This window comes from Eurosta solidaginis, chromosome 5 (genome assembly GCF_040869045.1).
Source record: "Eurosta solidaginis isolate ZX-2024a chromosome 5, ASM4086904v1, whole genome shotgun sequence".
NCBI classification, from domain to species: Eukaryota; Metazoa; Arthropoda; class Insecta; order Diptera; family Tephritidae; genus Eurosta; species Eurosta solidaginis.
The window spans coordinates 193062444-193081475 of record NC_090323.1 but is presented as its reverse complement, the minus strand read 5'-3'; the positions used below and the strand labels follow the sequence as shown (position 1 = coordinate 193081475).

General features: G+C 40.9%; 1 protein-coding gene across 1 annotated transcript in view; it reads left to right on the top strand.

The window, feature by feature from the left end:
• The window catches only part of Zcchc7 (Zinc finger CCHC-type containing 7), a 46524-nt gene extending 28667 nt beyond the window's left edge, over positions 1-17857 (top strand). The window contains exons 4-7 of the mRNA XM_067787111.1: positions 6495-6694; positions 6763-6900; positions 6969-7457; positions 15245-17857. Coding sequence (XP_067643212.1) covers positions 6495-6694; positions 6763-6900; positions 6969-7457; positions 15245-17380 — 2963 coding nt within the window. The 3' untranslated portion in view covers positions 17381-17857. The remainder of the gene's footprint in view (positions 1-6494; positions 6695-6762; positions 6901-6968; positions 7458-15244) is intronic.
• Positions 17858-19032: the final 1175 nt, after the last annotated feature.

Sequence of the window (19032 nt, the reverse complement as noted above, 5' to 3'; positions counted from 1 at the left end):
GTTATATTTGTCTTTTGTTCTTCCAGTTGAGATGACATTTGCGACGACATTTCTGAAATGCGTGCCTCCTGTGCTTCCATCTTAGATGTTACTGTCGATGTTTATCAGATATTGCAGCCAATATCATGTTGTTCTCTTCCATTTTTGTTGTTGTCTGTCCCCACCAGGATGAAAGTCCACATTAATTCGTTCCAACTCCATAAACTCTCGGTCAGTAAAAACCACCCTCGGTTCTGAATGAACACACAGCACATACACATAACTAAATATACACAAGCATCAATTTTGACAATACCTGCTCATGTACCTACGAACTATAAAGACAGGACAAACGACAACAACAGATCAGAACGAAAATCGACACTGATGATGGCATAACGCCGAAACCGGTTTGTCTCGAAATCAAATTTGACAAGGGATGACGGAAAATCGTTCCAATATATATCATTTATCCACCCTGTCGGAAAATCAACAAAACAAATTAAGAGTTTAACCCCGCCAGATCGGCTGCTTAATCTCAACTTAAACTCCAGTTATAGTAGACTGACCGGGCCTTAAAGGTGAAAACAAAGACGGTGAAAAATGTGACATCGTTTTCATATTTTGAAAACGAAGGTCAAGAGAAATACGAAGACAAATTTAAATACAGGCAACAACAACGACGACGAATAAGACATAGGGCGGTTTCAGCGAGCAATTTGTTTTTTTGATACGGTGCAAACATGGTTCCATCACTTAAAAAAAAAAAAAAAAATTTGTTCTATTAACTGTTGGTCGAGCCAACTTCCAAATGAAATAATTATTCTTAAATTTTTAGAAAGAGGACGTCTTAAACTATTTTTCACACATTGTATTCATAACCAACATTTAAAAAGTTCAGTGGTATAAAGTGATCAAAGATTAATGATCGTCATTAATCAGCGCTTAATTGCCTAGGTCACGTCAGCTATCTCTGTTTCACTTTAACTGACGCCAACTGGTAGCACCACGGGAAGTCTAGTATTTCTCCATGGACCAGCAACAATTCCAAGGGTTGTAATCGCAATTGATAGTTTTTCCATCCAATTATCAACCCCGCCTAGTTGTGGCGAATCTTGTTTATTTACCAGACGACGCTCCGGCGAGTACAAGTGGGGAAGGACGGAGTTGGATGAACTAGAAGGTTTAACATGAAATCGTTGCCGCGATGGTTGGGTTAGTTGCTTAACGGTTCTTTTTTCCGTCAAAGCACCATCAACATCGATAAAAACTCCCAAAACCTTCGGGCCTTCTTATTGCTACGAGAAGAAGAAGAAGTCTTCCTCCACCTGCAAATGAAGTGAGGGGAGGTCTCATTCTTCCTCTGCTTCCAAGTAAGGATGCCGATAAGAACACTTCCTGAGCAGAAGCGTCTTTTTCTCTTCGCTTGACATCACCTAGCCAGTGAAGCTTTTGCACTTTGAGCACTGCGGACGGGGCCATAAATCTTCCGGATAACTCTCGAATACTCCAAGGGTTATTCCATATCGTATCGACACGGTTCATTATTTCGAACCATACATAATGGCAAGTGTGATAGACTTATTGAGAGTGATTTTTGTTCGTCGAGACAGGATTTTACATTTTAATTGTGTCTATTCCGTCCAATGTGGAGGGTGGGTCCGTGTGTAGAAGTCCACGAAAGTGGGGAAAGCTTCTGACCGCCATTCACCTGGGAATGGCCAGAGCGATTCTTTTGCATGCGGTTCAAGCAGCTCACTACTGCCGGTCGCTTGCGGCCAAGTATCCTCTGGGTAGCCGCTAAACACCCGTTTAGCTGTGAGCTAATGTGAGAAGGCGACAACCTGGCTAGGCCACTCTGACATAATCGGTTTAAGGGCTAGCCGGGGGAGATTTAATCGGCAGCGTCTGTACACCTCTAGGTGCGCTGCAAGCGGGCGTCTGTCTTGGAGCAAGCGGCTCGCTATATAAACGTGCCAAGTAATATTTTCACCCCCGCTGAGCGGGTTGTGCGCTGGGCTTGGGACCCGCCACGTAAAACCATACTCCAATGAAATATAACAACAAGCCTCGGATAAATACACTCTCTATTGATGACGACCATGGCAAACGTTTGAAGGACAATGAATTGAGGGCATGCACCTGGAACGTCCGCTCCCTGAATGGGATTGGTGCAGATGCCCGGCTGGTTGATGTCCTCGTCAAAGCAAAATCTGACATCACCGCCATCCAAGAAATGCGTTGGACGAAGCAAGGAAGAAAGAAGATCAAAAATTGTGACATATATTGGAGTGGCCATGCGAATAAGCGCAGTTTCGGCGTCGGATTCGTGGTGGGAGAGAGACTTTGTCGCCAAGTGCTGGCGTTCACGCCTGTGGACGAGCGTCTCGCCGCTATTCGAATAAAAGCAAAATTTTTTAATATATCATTCATCTGCGCCCATGCGCCGACAGAGGAGAAAGACGATGAGGTGAAAGACACTTTTTATGAACAATTAGAACGCACATACGAGCGCTGCCCCCGTCATGATATAAAAGTCGTGCTTGGCGACTTTAACGCCAGGGTGGACGCTATCGTGAGTTGAAAAGGGAAGCGAGACGCCTTTTCAGGAAGAAAAAAGCAGAAGCAGAAAGGCGTGAGTGCGAGGAGCTTGAGCTGCTAGCCACCAGGAATAACGCCCGAAAATTCTACCAAAAAATACGGCGACAGACGGAAGGTTTTAAGACCGGGGCAAACTCCTGTAGGAATGAAAACGGCGACCTTGTAACTGATGTCCAGAGAGTGCTTAGATTATGGAGAGAACACTTCTCTGCTCTCCTAAATGGAGGCAGCAATTCACCGCGCAGAGATGAAGCACCCGATCCCGCAATCGATGATGATGGAATATATGTCCCCCCGCCCGATTATGACGAAGTTAGAATAGCAATAACCAGATTGAAAAACAACAAGGCCGTGGGCGCTGATGGATTGCCTGCGGAGCTATTCAAGTTCGGCGGCGAGGAGTTGGTAAGGCGCATGCAGCAGCTTCTTAGCAAAATATGGGCGGACGAAAGCATGCCCGACGGTTGGAATCTAAGTGTTCTTTGCCCAGTCCACAAGAAGGGGGATACTGCAAAATGCACCAACTATCGTGGAATCAGCCTTCTTAATATCGCATATAAGGTCCTTTCAAGTGTATTGTGCGAAAGATTGAAGCCCACCGTGAACCGGCTGATTGGACCTTATCAGTGCGGCTTCAGACCTGGTAAATCTACCATCGACCAGATTTTCACAATGCGCCAAATCTTGGAAAAAACCCGTGAAAAGAGAATCGACACACATCACCTCTTCGTCGACTTTAAAGCCGCCTTCGACAGCACGAAAAGGAGCTGCCTATATGCCGCTATGTCTGAATTTGGTTTCCCCGCAAAACTTATACGGCTGTGCAAAATGACGTTGAGCAACACCATCAGCTCAGTCAGAATTGGGAAGGACCTCTCCGAGCCGTTCGAAACTAAACGAGGTTTCAGACAGGGTGACCCCCTATCGTGCGATTTCTTTAATTTGATGCTGGAGAAAATTATACTAGCTGCAGAACTTAACCGCACTGGAACAATATACTATAAAAGCGTGCAATTACTGGCATATGCTGATGACATTGATATCATCGGCCTAAACACCCGCGCTATTAGTTCTGCTTACTCCAAGCTGGAAAAAGAAGCGGTAAAGATGGGTTTGATGGTGAATGAGGACAAAACGAAGTACCTGCTGTCATCGAGCAAAGAGTCAGCGCATATGCGCTTTGGCAACCACGCTACTGTTGGCAGCCATAATTTCGAAATAGTAAAAGACTTCGTTTATTTGGGAACCAGCATCAACATTAGCAACAACATCAGCACTGAAATCCAGCGAAGAATCAATCTTGCCAATAAATGCTACTTTGGACTAGGTAGGCAATTGAAAAGTAAAGTCCTCTCTCGGCGAACGAAAGTCATACTCTACAAGTCACTTATCGTACCCGTCCTGCTATATGGGGCAGAAGCATGGACCATGACAACAGCAGATGAAGCGGCTTTGGGAGTGTTCGAGAGAAAAGTTCTTCGAAATATTTATGGACCTCTACGCGTTGGCGATGGCGAGTACCGAAGAAGATTTAATGATGAGCTGTACGAGCTATACGCAGACATCAACATAGTCCAGCGAATTAAAACGCAGCGGCTGCGCTGGCTAGGCCATGTTATGCGAATGAAAGATGATTCTCCGGCCAAGAAAGTGTTTCTATCGGAACCCGCCTATGGAAGCAGAGGTAGAGGGCGGCCCCCACTCCGTTGGAAGGACCAGGTGGAAAACGATTTAAACTCCCTTGGTGTGACCAATTGGCGCCGGTTGGCGGAGCGAAGGAGCGACTGGCGCGCCTTGTTGGACGGCCATAACCGTTTAGACGGTTAAGCGCCAATTAAGTAAGTAAGTAAGATATCTTTGCCAGACTTGCGATAGGCAAATACATCCCGTAGTGATGCAACAAGCTTCGATATAAATCTCCCACGGCAGAAAATTCTACAAAATGTATGCCCTGCATGGGATCGGAGCGACTTAAGATTTTTCCCGACATCATTCCCGATGTCATTTCAGTGTAAGCCTATATAAGTTTCAAAAAAGAAGCCACTACATACTCAAACGTCCCAAACACATAGTGGTCATATGACATTGTGATCACGGCGAAATGATGAAAGCATTCTCCCGACTAAAAAAAATAAGTAATGGATATTTTTTATACTCAGCTGAGCAGAGCTCACAGAGTATATTAATTTTGTTCGCATAACCGTTCCCGTTTAACGGCATAAACTAATCGAGTTAGATATAGACTTCTATATATCAAAATGATCTGGGCGAAAAAAGAAATTCATATAGCCATGTCTGTCCGTCCGTCCGTCCATCCGTAAACACGATAACTTGAGTAAATTTTGAGGTATCTTGATGAACTTTGGTATGTACGTTCCTGAGCGCTCATCTCAGATCGTTCTTTAAAATGAACGAAATCGGACTATAACCACGCCCACTTTTTCGATATCGAAAATTTCGAAAAACCGAAAAACTGCGATAATTCTTTACCAAGGACGGATAAAGCGATGAAACTTGGTAGGTGGGTTAACCTTATGACGCAGAATAGATAATTAGTAAAATCTTGGACAATGGGCATGGCACCGCCCACTTCTAAAAGAAGGTAATTTAAAAGTTTTGCAAGCTGTAATTTGGCAGTCGTTGAAGATATCATGATGAAATTTGGCAGGAACGTTACTCCTATTACTATATGTGTGCTAAACAAAAATTAGCAAAATCGGATAACGAACACGCCCACTTTTTAAAAAAAATAATTTTAAAAGTTAAATTTTAACAAAAAATTTAATATCTTTACAGTATATAAGTAAATTATGTCAACATTCAACTCCAGTTGTGCAACAAAATACAAAATTAAAAGAAAATTTCAAAATGGGCGTGGCTACGCCCTTTTTCATTTAATTTGTCTAGAATACTTTTAATGCCATAAGTCGAACAAAAATTGACCAATCCTTGTGAAATTTGGTAAGGGCATAGCTTCTATGACGATAACTGTTTTCTGTGAAAATAGGCGAAATCGGTTGAAGCCACGCCCAGTTTTTATACACAGTCGACCGTCTGTCCTTCAGTTCGGCCATCAACACGATAACTTGACCAAAAATCGATATATCTTTACTAAACTTAGTTCACGTATTTATCTGAACTCACTTTATCTTGGTATTAAAAATGGGCGAAACCCGACAATGACCACGCCCACTTTTTCGATATCGAAAATTTCGAAAAATGAAAAAAAATGCCATAATTACATACCAAATACGAAAAAGGGATGAAACATGGTGATTGGATTGGTTTTTTGACGCAAAATATAATTCTAGAAAAAACTTTGTAAAATGGGTGTGACATCTACCATATTAAGTAGAAAAAATGAAAAAGTTCTGCAGGGCGAAATCCAAAGTGCTTGGAATCATGACAGGAATACTGTTCGTGGTATTACATATATAAATAAATTAGCGGTACCCGACGCATGATGTTCTGGGTCACCCTGGTGACGAAAACGCCTTCGCATATACAACTAAGGTTCACTCCCTTTTAAAACCCTCATTAATACCTTTCATTTGATACCCATATCGTACAAATACATTCTAGAGCCACCTTTATGGCGATATCCGGAAATGGCGTCCACCTATAGAACTATGGCCCACTCCCTTTTAAAATACTCTTTACTCCATTTGATACCCATGTCATACAAACACATTCCAGGGTTACCCTAGGTTCATTTTCCTTCATGGTGTTTTTCCGTTATTTTGTCTCCAAAGCTCTCAGCTGAGTATGTAATGTTCGAACTTAGCCTTCCTTACTTGGTTTTTTTTTTTTTTAATTTTGGAATACAATCTAATCTGTGTTCGTAAAAGTTACATTTAACTTTACCTAATTGTATGTACAATGCAATCTAATTTCTTTCGATTTTGTACTTGCAGAAGATCGTAATCTATGGAAAATTCTAAATGAAGACCGCTTTCCCAAAAAGCGACCATATTCCAATTTGAAATGCTACAATTGTTGTGAATTCGGCCATACAAGAGCTAAATGTCAACGACCCAAAAAGCCACTTATATGTTATATGTGCGGTGAGAGTGGCCATTTAGAGCCTCGTTGTCCAAACACAATTTGTTTGAGGGTAAGTTGTTAACGTTTACTTTAACAAGGCGATGCTCACATAACGAGTTGGTTATTTTATATTTTTAGTGCGGAAATAAAACACAGGTGTTCACGCGGAGTTGCAATGCTTGTACATTCCAAAATCGACTAATTTGTCCGATATGCAAAGTACGTGGACATGCAATTAATCTCTGCCCAGATAAATGGCGTCGTTATCACTCTACGGTAAGATTTAAACTATAATATGTAAGAATCTGGTTTATAACGTCGTTTGCTTTATTTATCCACTCTAGACTCAACCGAATGCACATCCTAATAGCCACATTGAATTTAATCGTCGTAAAGTATGCTGCGTTTGTGGTGGTGTTGGTCATTTCTCCGATACCTGCCGTAATCCAGCACGTTTCATGGACTATCCAGTTATTGTATCCCAAGTGAAATCACATCAAAAGTCATATGAAGATTTATTATTTAAAACTCCACGTGTTGGTATTGCATTCAATTTGCTTTATCGTCCTGGAGAAACATATACTTTTCGTATGTCTGAAAAAACACCAGTCGATGGTTATTATGGACGTTTTCTAAAGGCAGTGGGCTTAGGACATCTATTAATAAGTCGCAAGCGGCCATTTAATTGCATAGAAGATACCCCGATACCAGTAAAACAAGCTAAAAGCTTCACACAACATTATCAACCTAATCCGTATGGCAATAAAGCAAAAGCTAATTCGGCGTCGACGGGAAATGTTACTGGAATGGAGGAAGAATCTGCACCAGATCAGGTATTTAATAACATATTATACTCGGTACACTTCGATTTTTTGTAGATGCGAAACTTTTAAATGACTCCATAACATAGTTTTTCCCTCAGGGCTTTCTTAACCGAAAATCTTACAAAAGCTTTAAGGGCATTTTACTGAACTATTACAAACAAATGCATATATATAGCGGGCGTCGTGTTCAGAGCCTGGTGAGCTTGCCTTCTGTTCCGAAGTTTCAGGTTCAATTTCTGGGGCAGGTAACACCAAAAAACGCAAAGATACATTCGCCTGTATTCTTGAAATGATGTCGAAAATATTAAAAACAACCCTGGAAACATTCTGGATCCCTCATTGATGCTCCAAAACAAGTCTTAAATTAAAGCATCTAGAAGAAATTATCAAAATAATAATAATTAAAACTATCAATGCGCGATATGATGGTCCACAAATTAACTAGCGATTCAATGTTCAATGTGCCAATGTTCATAAACAGAAGACACACACTTCCGCACTTCTACAACAACAACATGGTCCACAAATAATTGGAAATGATACATAGACGGTACCAAAATAGTTCCAATAATAAAAAAAATAAATTCCGAAATTATCCTACCGCCGATTCCAAAATGCCGTAGACCTTGATCTATATGATCACTGGGACCACGTTTCAAACAAAAAAAACAATAGATCCTTCCAGACAACGTTTTCCCGTATCCAAACATTAGACTTTCACATCTAAAAAATGTATAAGATATAAGCAGACCCGGCAGACGTTGTTCTGCCCTAAATTAGGTTTATCTGCATACATTTTAATACGATTTTTCCGTCTAACTTTGCCTTCGCCCTTTTTCAAACAAAAAAAAACAATAGATCCTTCCAGACAACGTTTTCCCGTATCCAAACATCCAAACATTAGACTTTCACATCTAAAAAATGTATAAGATATAAGCAGACCCGGCAGACGTTGTTCTGCCCTAAATTAGGTTTATCTGCATACATTTTAATACGATTTTTCCGTCTAACTTTGCCTTCGCACTTTTTCCTAATCTTTGTATTCACTCCTCCCTCCGTATTTTTCGCTTCATCTATCTCCATCTTCGTCTCATTCTATATCTTTCTCAGTCTCCTTCCCCTTCTATCTTTTCTCTTCTCTCAAGTTTTTCTCACTCTTCTTCATATCTTATTGCCAGTCCCAGAGGGTGGTATGTATTTTGTTCAAGTCCCATTCCGAGTTTCAGTCCCAGTCCCACTCCGAGTCTCAGTCTCAGTCTCAGTCCCAGTCCTAGTCCTAATCCCAGTCCCACTCCGTCTCTGGTCTACTTCTCGGAAAAAATCATCGTAAATACTAATATAGGCAAATTTATATACCAAATTTCAGGCAAATCTAATAGGACGTATGTAAATAGGTATGTGGGTATTATTAATTCATGTCTATTTCGGCTTCGCATGCAACAGTTTTCATGTGATATCCATAATACACACACATTCTAGGGGTATCCGGGTCTATGTTTTGGCCTATATCTCGAGACCCTAGTCACCCAGCTGTGTAAAACTTACTCTGCACTAAAGCACACATCAACAGCTTCAATTTGATATCCATAATGTAAAAACACATCCTAGTGTTACCCTGATCCACGTTTTGGCCTATATCTCGAGACCCTAGTCACCCAGGGGTATGAAAATTACCCTCTACGAAAGCACTCATCAACCGCTTTCATTTGTTATCCATATTCTATAAACACATTCTAGGGGTACCCGGGTCCACGTTTTGGCCTATATCTCGAGACCCCCTCTACTAAAGCACTCATCAACAGCTTCCATTTGATATCCATATCCTATAAACACGTTCTAGGGGTACCCGGGTCCACGTCTTGGCCTATATCTCGAGACCCTAGTCACCCAGGGGTATGAAAATTATCCTCTACTAAAGCACTAATCAACAGCTTTCATTTGTTATCCATATTCTATAAACACATTCCATGGGTACCCGGGTCCACGTTTTGGCCTATATCTCGAGACCCTAGTCTCCCAGGGGTATGAAAATTACCCTCTACTAAAGCACTCATCAACAGCTTTCATTTGTTATCCATATTCTATAAACACATTCTAGGGCGCAGATAAATTGCGGTTTAAATCAAAACCCCCACCATAGAACAGTACTCGTAGCGCTAGACCTATCAAAAGCTTTTGATACGGTCAACCATGGCTCGTTAATGCAAGACCTGGAAGGGTCTACCCTTCCCCCATGTCTTAAAAGGTGGACCGCAAATTATCTGGGTGGTCGGCAGGCATCGGTGCTATTTAGAAACGAAACATCAAAGCCAAGGAGAATTAAACAAGGGGTGCCACAGGGTGGTGTCCTATCCCCACTTCTGTTTAATTTCTACATATCTAAGCTACCTTCACCACCGGAAGGAGTCACAATCGTTTCCTACGCCGATGACTGCACAGTAATGGCCACAGGCCCAGGCCCACAGATCGATGAGCTATGCAATAAAATAAACGCTACCTCCCTGATCTCTCCAGTTTTTTCGCCTCGCGAAACCTGGCATTATCACCGACTAAATCTTCCGCGACCTTATTTACAACATGGACGTCCCAAATGTCGACCATTTTGAACATCCACGTCGATGGCTCTACGCTACCGACTGTCCTACACCCCAAAATCTTGGGTGTGACGTTTGATCAGGATCTACATTTTGGTGAGCACGCAGCCGCAATCGTTCCGAGAATTCAGAGCCGTAACAAAATCCTCAAATCCCTTGCTGGCAGTACCTGGGGAAAAGATAAAGAAACGCTCATGACTACATACAAAGCAATTAGCCAGCCGATTACGTGCTACGCGTCACCCATATGGTCGCCAAGCCTAAAAATTACCCACTGGAAGAAGCTACAGGCCTGCCAAAATACTCCTCTCAGAATTGCCACGGGCTGTCTTCTTATGTCCCCAGAACACCATCTACATAATGAGGCGAGAATACTCCCTGTCAGGGAAAGAAACGAGATGCTGACCAAACAGTTCCTGTTGAATACCCAGAAACCTGGGCATCCCAACAGACATCTGATTGACGAGCCAGCACCGCCTAGGGGCTTAAGGAGTCATCTCCGTAAGCATTTTGAGGAAATACGGCATCTGAGAACACAGCCGTATGAAGCGAAAAAACACAAGCAGGTCCTTGGTGAACTCCACAAACAGGCGTCGGACTTTTATGCCGGGAATTGCCCGGTGAACCCAGTACTCAAAGTAAAGTATCCAAAACTTGCGGAAGAGGAACGCATACTCCCCAGGGAAACGCGTGTCACTCTGGCTCAACTTCGTTCTGGATACTGTAACAGGTTAAACTCTTACCTATCCAGAATCAACCCCGACATACAAAATGTATGCCCCGCTTGCAATGTGTCCCCACATGACACCAACCATCTCTATAATTGTAATGTGGAACCAACGCCTCTAACACCCCTTTCCCTATGGTCCACCCCTGTTGAAACAGCAAGTTTCCTTGGACTCCCGTTAGAGAATATTGATGACAGTTTGTGATCGGTCGCGTCTATTAGGTGGGGCGAAGCACTGCTACAACAACAACAACAACAACAACAACAACAACAGGGGCACCCGGGTCCACGTTTTGGCCTATATCTCGAGACCCTGTGCGTCGATCCTGATATTTCTTTGCTATAAACCTCACGGAGCCCGAGACCTTTCTAACGAATGCAAAACCGTGGAAATCGGTTCGTGCGTTCTGGAGTTATAGCGTCAGGAAGGAAAACCCGACTTATTTTTAACACGCTTTTATTAGCTTGGCCTGTATGTAACGGAATCTTTGAGCTTAATTTTCACCGGTTTCTAGAAGTCTGATTAATTTGAAACTTTGCACATGTATCAAGGACCGCTGACAATGCATTAATGTGATGGTGTCGTGTCATAAGGTCAACGGCCATAAGGTTAATTTGCATTATTACCACTTTGAATGGCCATAAGCTTGATTGAAACTTTCCACACGTATCAAGGCTCGATGACAATGCATTAATGTGATGGTGTGGTGACATAAGGTCAACGGCCATAAGGCCAATTAGCCTTAATACCACTTTGAATGGCCATAAGTTTGATTAAAACTTTGTACACGTATCAAAGATCGATGACAATGCATTAATGTGATGGTTTGGTGACATAAGGTCAACGGCCATAAGGTCAATTGGCCTTATTACCACTTTGAATGGCCATAAGTTTGATTGAAACTTTGCACACGTATCAAGGCTCGATTACAATGCAATAATGTGATAGTGTGGTGACGTAAGGTCAACGGCCATAAGGTCAATTGGCCTTATTACCACTTTGAATGGCCATAAGTTTGATTGAAACTTTGCACACATATCAAGGCTCGATGACAATGCATTACTGTGATGGTGTGGTGACATAAGGTCAACGGCCATAAGGTCAATTGGCATTATTACCACTTTGAATGGCCATAAGTTTGATTGAAACTTCGCACACGTATCAAGGCTCGATGACAATGCATTACTGTGATGGTGTGGTGACATAAGGTCAAAGGCCATAAGGTCAATTGGCCTTATTACCACTTTGAATGGCCATAAGTTTGATTGAAACTTTGCAAACATATCAAGGCTCGATGACAATGCATTAATGTGATGGTGTGGTGACATAAGGTCAACGGCCATAAGGTCAATTGGCCTTATTACCACTTTGAATGGCCATAAGTTTGATTGAAACTTTTCGCACATATCAAGGCTCGATGACAATGCATTAATGTGATGGTGTGGTGACATAAGGTCAACGGCCATAAGGTCAATTGGCCTTATTACCACTTTGAATGGCCATAAGTTTGATTGAAACTTCCCACACGTATCAAGGCTCGATGACAATGCAATAATGTGATGGTGGGGTGACATAAAGTTAAGGGACATAAGGTCAAATGAACTTATGACCACCCCAAATGGCCATAGATTTCAAACCTTGCACATAATGCGAAAAACGCATTCCTTTATTAATGATAGAAGTGGATGCATGGCACATCTACGAAAGAGCATACTGGAGCCCTTTTTTAACACGCTTTTATTAGCTTGGCCTGTATTTATGTAACGAAAACTTTGAGCTTAATTTTCACCGGTTTCTAGAAGTCTGATTAATTTGAAACTTTGCACACGTATCAAGGACCGATGACAATGACCCCAGCGGGTTAGGGGGTCAGAATATACCCGCGGTAGGTATGCCTGTCGTAAGAGGCGACTAAAATTCCAGATTCAAGGGGCTGTGCAGCGTAACCCTCAGGTTGCCAGCGCAATATATAGCTTATCCAAACCCAATTGTCAACCTCACCTATCCGCGGCGAATCCTGTTTCATTAACAGACGAGGGTCTGGCGACCCTAAGTTCCTGCTGGAACTTGGGGTTGGGGAGGGAGGGGATGGCCTGAAGGTTTAATGTGGTCACATAAATCGTTCCCGAGATGGTCGGGCTAGCACCTTAATGGTGCTGTGGTACCGGAGCGTACCGGATCTGTATCCGGCAAAGGACCATCCCATCGATAACACTCCCCAAAGCCTTCGGGGACCAACCTTATCGCTACAACAACAACAACAACAACAACAACCGATGACAATGCATTAAAGTGATGGTGTGGTGACATAAGGTCAACTGCCATAAGGTCAATTGGCGTTATTACCACTTTGAATGGCCATAAGTTTGATAGAAACTTTGCACCCGTATCACGGCTCGATGAAAATGCATTATTGTGATGGTGTGGTGACATAAGAACAACGGTCATTAGGTCAATTGGCCTTATTACCACTATGAATGGCCATAAGTTTGATTGAAACTTTGCACACGTATCAAGCCTCGATGACAATGCATTAATGTGATGGTGTGGTGACATAAGGTCAACGGCCATAAGGTCAATTGGCCTCATTACCACTTTGAATGGTCATAAGTTTGATTAAAACTTTGCAAACGTATCAAGGCTCGATGAACATGCATTAATGTGATGGTGTGGTGACATAAGATCAATGGCCATAAGGTCAATTTGCCTTATTACCACTTTGAATGGCCATAAGTTTTGATTGAAATTTTGCACACGTATGATTCGATGACAATGCAATAATGTGATGGTGGGGTCACATAAGGTTAACGGAGGTAAGGTAAATTGAACTTGTGACCACCCCAAATGGCCATAAATTTGAAACCTTGCACATAATGCGAAAAACGCATTCCTTTATTAATGATAGAAGTGGATGCATGACACATCTACGAAAGAGCATACTGGAGCCCTTTTTAACACGCTTTTATTAGCTTGGCCTGTTCCTATCTATGTATCCATGTATGTATGTAACGGAATCTGGAGTGGAGCAGAGAGCCCCGGTAATGCAGAGCTCTGAACTCCGTTGCACCTTTTGAATCATTTTAAGATAGGTACTTTTAGCTAGTGCAGACCACCAGACCAAGGCACCATAAAGAAGAATCGGGCGCACAATTGCTGTGTAAATACAGTAGGCACCTTAGGGGAGAATCCCCAGGAGGTGCCAATTGCCCTCTTGCAGGTGAACAGCTCTGCTACTGCCTTCTAGGATTGCTCCACTATATGGTCACTCCATAATAGCTTCCTATCCAGAATGACTCCCAAATACTTGACTTGATCGCTAAATGCTAAGAACGTACCCCCAATTCTTGGCGATGTAAGATTTGGTACTTTGTTCCTCCTCGTGAAGAGAACAAGCTCGGTTTTATCCGGGTTGACTTCCAAACCTGTGGCGGGTTGTACTCCTGGAGCAGCTCCAGGATGTCAGCTAGGTCCGTTGGCGTCACTGGAGCCCAGGCTCTAGCCCTTGGTCGTGAGGGCATATCACGCGCCTCCACTACCTTGAGGCGCGCGCCCGGATATACCACCCCTATCAGCGTGACGGCAGCCCTATAGAGGTTGGCCGACCTGGCGCCGTCACAGGCAATTAGCTTGACATTGCTCTGGAACCGCCCTGCATCGGTGTAAGATGTCGGTGGACCAGGGTTGTCTTTTTAACCTTAACGGCCACCGTAGCGGGCGCGGCCTCGATCCACTTCCACTGTTGTTACGGTATCCTGTCATCTTCGCTGCTCTCGTCTATAATGCCAATGATCTGCCGACCCTTGGCAATTTCGGCGAAAGACCGCGTCCAGCCTCCCTGCGTCTTAACCCTTTTCGGTGCCGTGGGGTTGGATTCATCCATGGACCGCTGGAGTTTTGAGGTTTCATCACTCTCGACTAAAACTTAAAATTACTTGAACTAAAAAATTAAAAATAAATAAAAGTTTAAAAAAACTAAAAAACACGCTTTTATAGCAAACCGAACTAAAAAATAGAAAATAATTTTCAATTAAAAAGAGTTTATATAACAGTAGTAGAAGGTCAAACAATCGTTTATAGTTAATCGCCCCAAAATAAAATTATAATAAAATTTAAGTAATTAACAGAATAATTTAATTCACAGCAAAAAGCGTGGGGTGCTTGATATTGAATGTTACAATCATTCTATTGGCAACTATCTGAGAGGAAAGATATGAAATGTAGTCAATGCACCCCACGCTTTTTAATCTGAATTAAATTATTCTGTTCATAACTTAAATTTTATTATAATTTTATTTTGAGGTGATTAACTATAAACGATTGTTTGACCTTCTACTACTGTTATATAAACTCTTTTTAATTGAAAATTATTTTCTATTTTTTAGCTGGTTTGCTATAAAAGCGTGTTTTTTTAGTTTTTTTAAACTATTATTTATTATATTATAGAATTTTATTTTATTTTCTAAAATCTTTACAGGTACAGGAGATAAGCGGTAGCGTGAATGAAGATGAAATAGGTCATATGGAAAATAACTCCAATGAAAATGATGAACAAGAGGATCCAGATGGAAATGAAGCTAATGAAAGTAATACAGCAATAGACAGCATGAATAGCCGAGGAAACGAATTCAAAGCACCCAACGAGGTACCCGCTGCACAAACAACAGCCGGCGCAATGCAAATCAGAGATAACATAGCAATGGATTCTGATTCGAACTACAGCTTCTCTGAACATTTCGAAATGCCTGCTACTGCGGATGATGCTGATAATGTTGATATGGAAAATGAAGATGCACCATTGGATGACCAACCATCCACATCGGCAGCTGCTGCAGCTAAGAAAAACACCTCTGCAAAACCTCCAACAAAGCAGGTGCGTGAAATGGGAACTTTACCCGAGTACATACCATTGAGCGATACGAGCGATTTAAATATAAGCGACGACAACTTTGAATTTCAAGCTGGAATATCAAAGTGTTTTGTAGCTGACGTTACGGATGATGATGATGAAAATGTGCAGCACACAGCACAAGCAACCACAAATATACCATGCGAAGCAAAAATTTATTTAACAAATTTTCATAGTAATTATTTGTTGTCACCAGATGGACATGAGTTTTTGGTAAACAAATCAAACGAATGTAATATAAAAGCAAGACTTGATTGGACTTCAGTTGGGCATGTGCTGGTCATATTTGGTTTACCCCAACAGCAAGACATATTTCATAAAGCATTACTCGTCAAATGTCATGAGTTAATGGATCAAATGAATAATAAACAAATGAATGCTACAATTAAAGTACCCAAACGCATTGATGTACTAATACGATATTTGCGTGATAACATATCACAGCTGCAAAGTGATTTGGGTGATGTCAACGAGTTGCAGAGGCGTATAAAAAATTGCGAGAAAACACATACTAAACCGAATATTAAATTAGCAGAGAAATGTAGACGTCTTCTCAATATGATATTACTCGGACAGGCGGGCCTTTGTGATGGCGATAAACATTTGGATAAATTGTTAATTAGTTTAAAATCGCTAATCAATGATTATCAAGCTGAACACGTGGTACCACAATCGCTACGCGAAGAAATTGATTCACATGCTAAAATGATCTTCACATCATATAGGCATAATAATTATAATGAACTTATACAATCTTATAATAGATTAACGAAACAACAGAAGAACAACATAAACATTGATCCATTATTGTTGGGTCAAACAATGTTGGACACTACGTTAACTCCAGAGCAGCGTGTGCGTTTGACACAAGGAGCTGTACCAGCAGGCAACAGTCAACCACCCACGCCAACAACACCAACTTATGCACTGCAACAAGCTGCTAGGCGATTTGAAGACATGTCACATAATAATGCGCCATTTGTTGTGAATTCCCCGAATATACAAAAATCTGTAATTTCACCAAATAACCAAAAATATGTTAATTCGCCGAATAACCAAAAAAATTTTAAATCGCCGAATAACCAAAAATTTGTTAATTCACCGAGTATACAAAAATCGAAAATGTTTATGAAACAAAACTGGGCACCTTTTTCTGGGCCACAATATTCAGCACAAAGGCCAGCAGCGTTCAACAACAACAAAAATCAGAACTACAACAACAATAATCAAAATTACAACAACAACAATAATCAGAACTACAACAACAGAGTTAAATTTAATACAAATGCACCAACAAAACGCCAAAATATGCCTCCACAACAAAAGTCAACAGTTTTTACAAAGTTTCATGGCAATCAACAACAACAATATAACGCCCACAGTAATATGTTCGCTGGAAAAAGCGGTGGTGCTGGTAATAATGCTAGATCACGACATATGCAACAACAACAACAATATGGCACTGTCAACAATAGTTCAGCTGGTTCTGCTGCTGATATGCAACGGGGTCCTGCAAAAGGTCCTTCCGTATTTTGGTCACGCGAATCAATGCGCTATTTAGATGAATGCCTACAATTGGCTGAATCGAATGCAGATATAATGCAAAAATTGAAACGCATACAAAGTAAATCGTTAGAGGGTGCACTCTCGTATAATGACTATCGCGCTGTCATTAAATTACATGGCGCTATGACAGGCAATTAAATTTTAAAGAATTAGACTTTAGTCTTTGAAATGGTTAATGGTAATGAATTGACAACATTGTACGAATGAAGATGTGGCCTGTATTGATAATTTACAAAAGCAACGACGATAACCACAACAACATGACCAAGCTATTATGATGGTTGGACGACATTACGATCTGATGCTTTTAATTCTTGTTAAATAAAAAGAGGAAAATAATTGTTGAACAGCTTCTTATAATGCAGTTTTTGTACTGTTAAAAGAATGCTCGCTTGGCCTCTTTGTCTAACAAGTAAAATACGTCATTCAACATTTTATTTTTATTTTTAAGTTGTGCAAAAATGATTTTTTGTACAATACTTCCCAAGGTTTATAATTTAGTGACAATTTTTTCTTTAACATAAAAGAAGAAAAAAGAATTACATGAAATGAAAACAATGAAAAAAAAGAAATAAAATTTAATTTACGTATGTAGTATCTAAAAAAAAAAAATAACGGTACTTTTAATTTTATATCTTATAACTTTAAAAGAGCAATTCTTTTATATTCGTATATTTGTATGTTTGTATAGCCGAACGATCTTGGGAACGGCTCAACCGATTTAAATGAAATTTGGCACAGAGATAATGTATCACCTTCTAAGACTTTCTACCTAGGTGTTGCCACTCAGAATGTTTCACAGGGTTGCCAACTATTCGAAATTAAAAAAAAATTGCATGACATATGCCGATATGGATATCAAACGAAAGGTATTTCACTCCGCATTACAATAGGGACATTTTTGAGTAGGGTTTCCATTTAGGGTTGCCACCTATTCGAAATTGAAAAAATTGCATGAGATATGCCGGTATGGGTATCAAACGAAAGGTATCTCACTCCGCATTACAATAGGGACATTTTTTAGTGGGGTTGCCATTTGGGGTTGCCACCTATTCGAAATTAAAAAAAAATGCATGAGATATGCCGATATGGGTATTAAACGAAAGGTATTTCATTCCGCATTACAACAGGGACATTTTACAGTAGGGTTGCCACCTATTCGAAATTAAAAATAAATTGCATGAGATATGCCCATATGGGTATCAAACGAAAGGTATTTCACTCCGCATTACAATAGGGACAGTTTTGAATAGGGTTGCCATTTAGGGGTGCCACCTATTCGAAATTTAAAAAAAATTGCATGAGATATGCCGATATGGTTATTAAACGAAAGGTATTTCACTACGCATTACAATAGGAACATTTTTAGTAGGGTTGCCACTTTTCGAAATTAAAAAAAAATTGCATGAGATATGCCGATATGGGTATTAAACGAAAGGTATTTCACTACGCATTACAATAGGGACATTTTTTGTAGGGTTGCCACCTTTTCGAAATTAAAAAAAATTGCGTGAGATATGCCGATATGGGTATCAAACGAAAGGTATTTCAATCCGCATTACAATAGGGACATTTTTGAGTAGGGTTTCCGTTTAGGGTTGCCACCTATTCGAAATTCAAAAAAATGCATCAGATATGCCGGTATGTGTATCAAACGAAAGGTATTTCACTCCGCATTACAATAGGGACATTTTTGAGTAGGGTTGCCATTTAGGGTTGCCACCTAATCGAAATTTAAAAAAATGCATGAGATATGCCGGTATGTGTATTAAACGAAAGGTATTTCAATC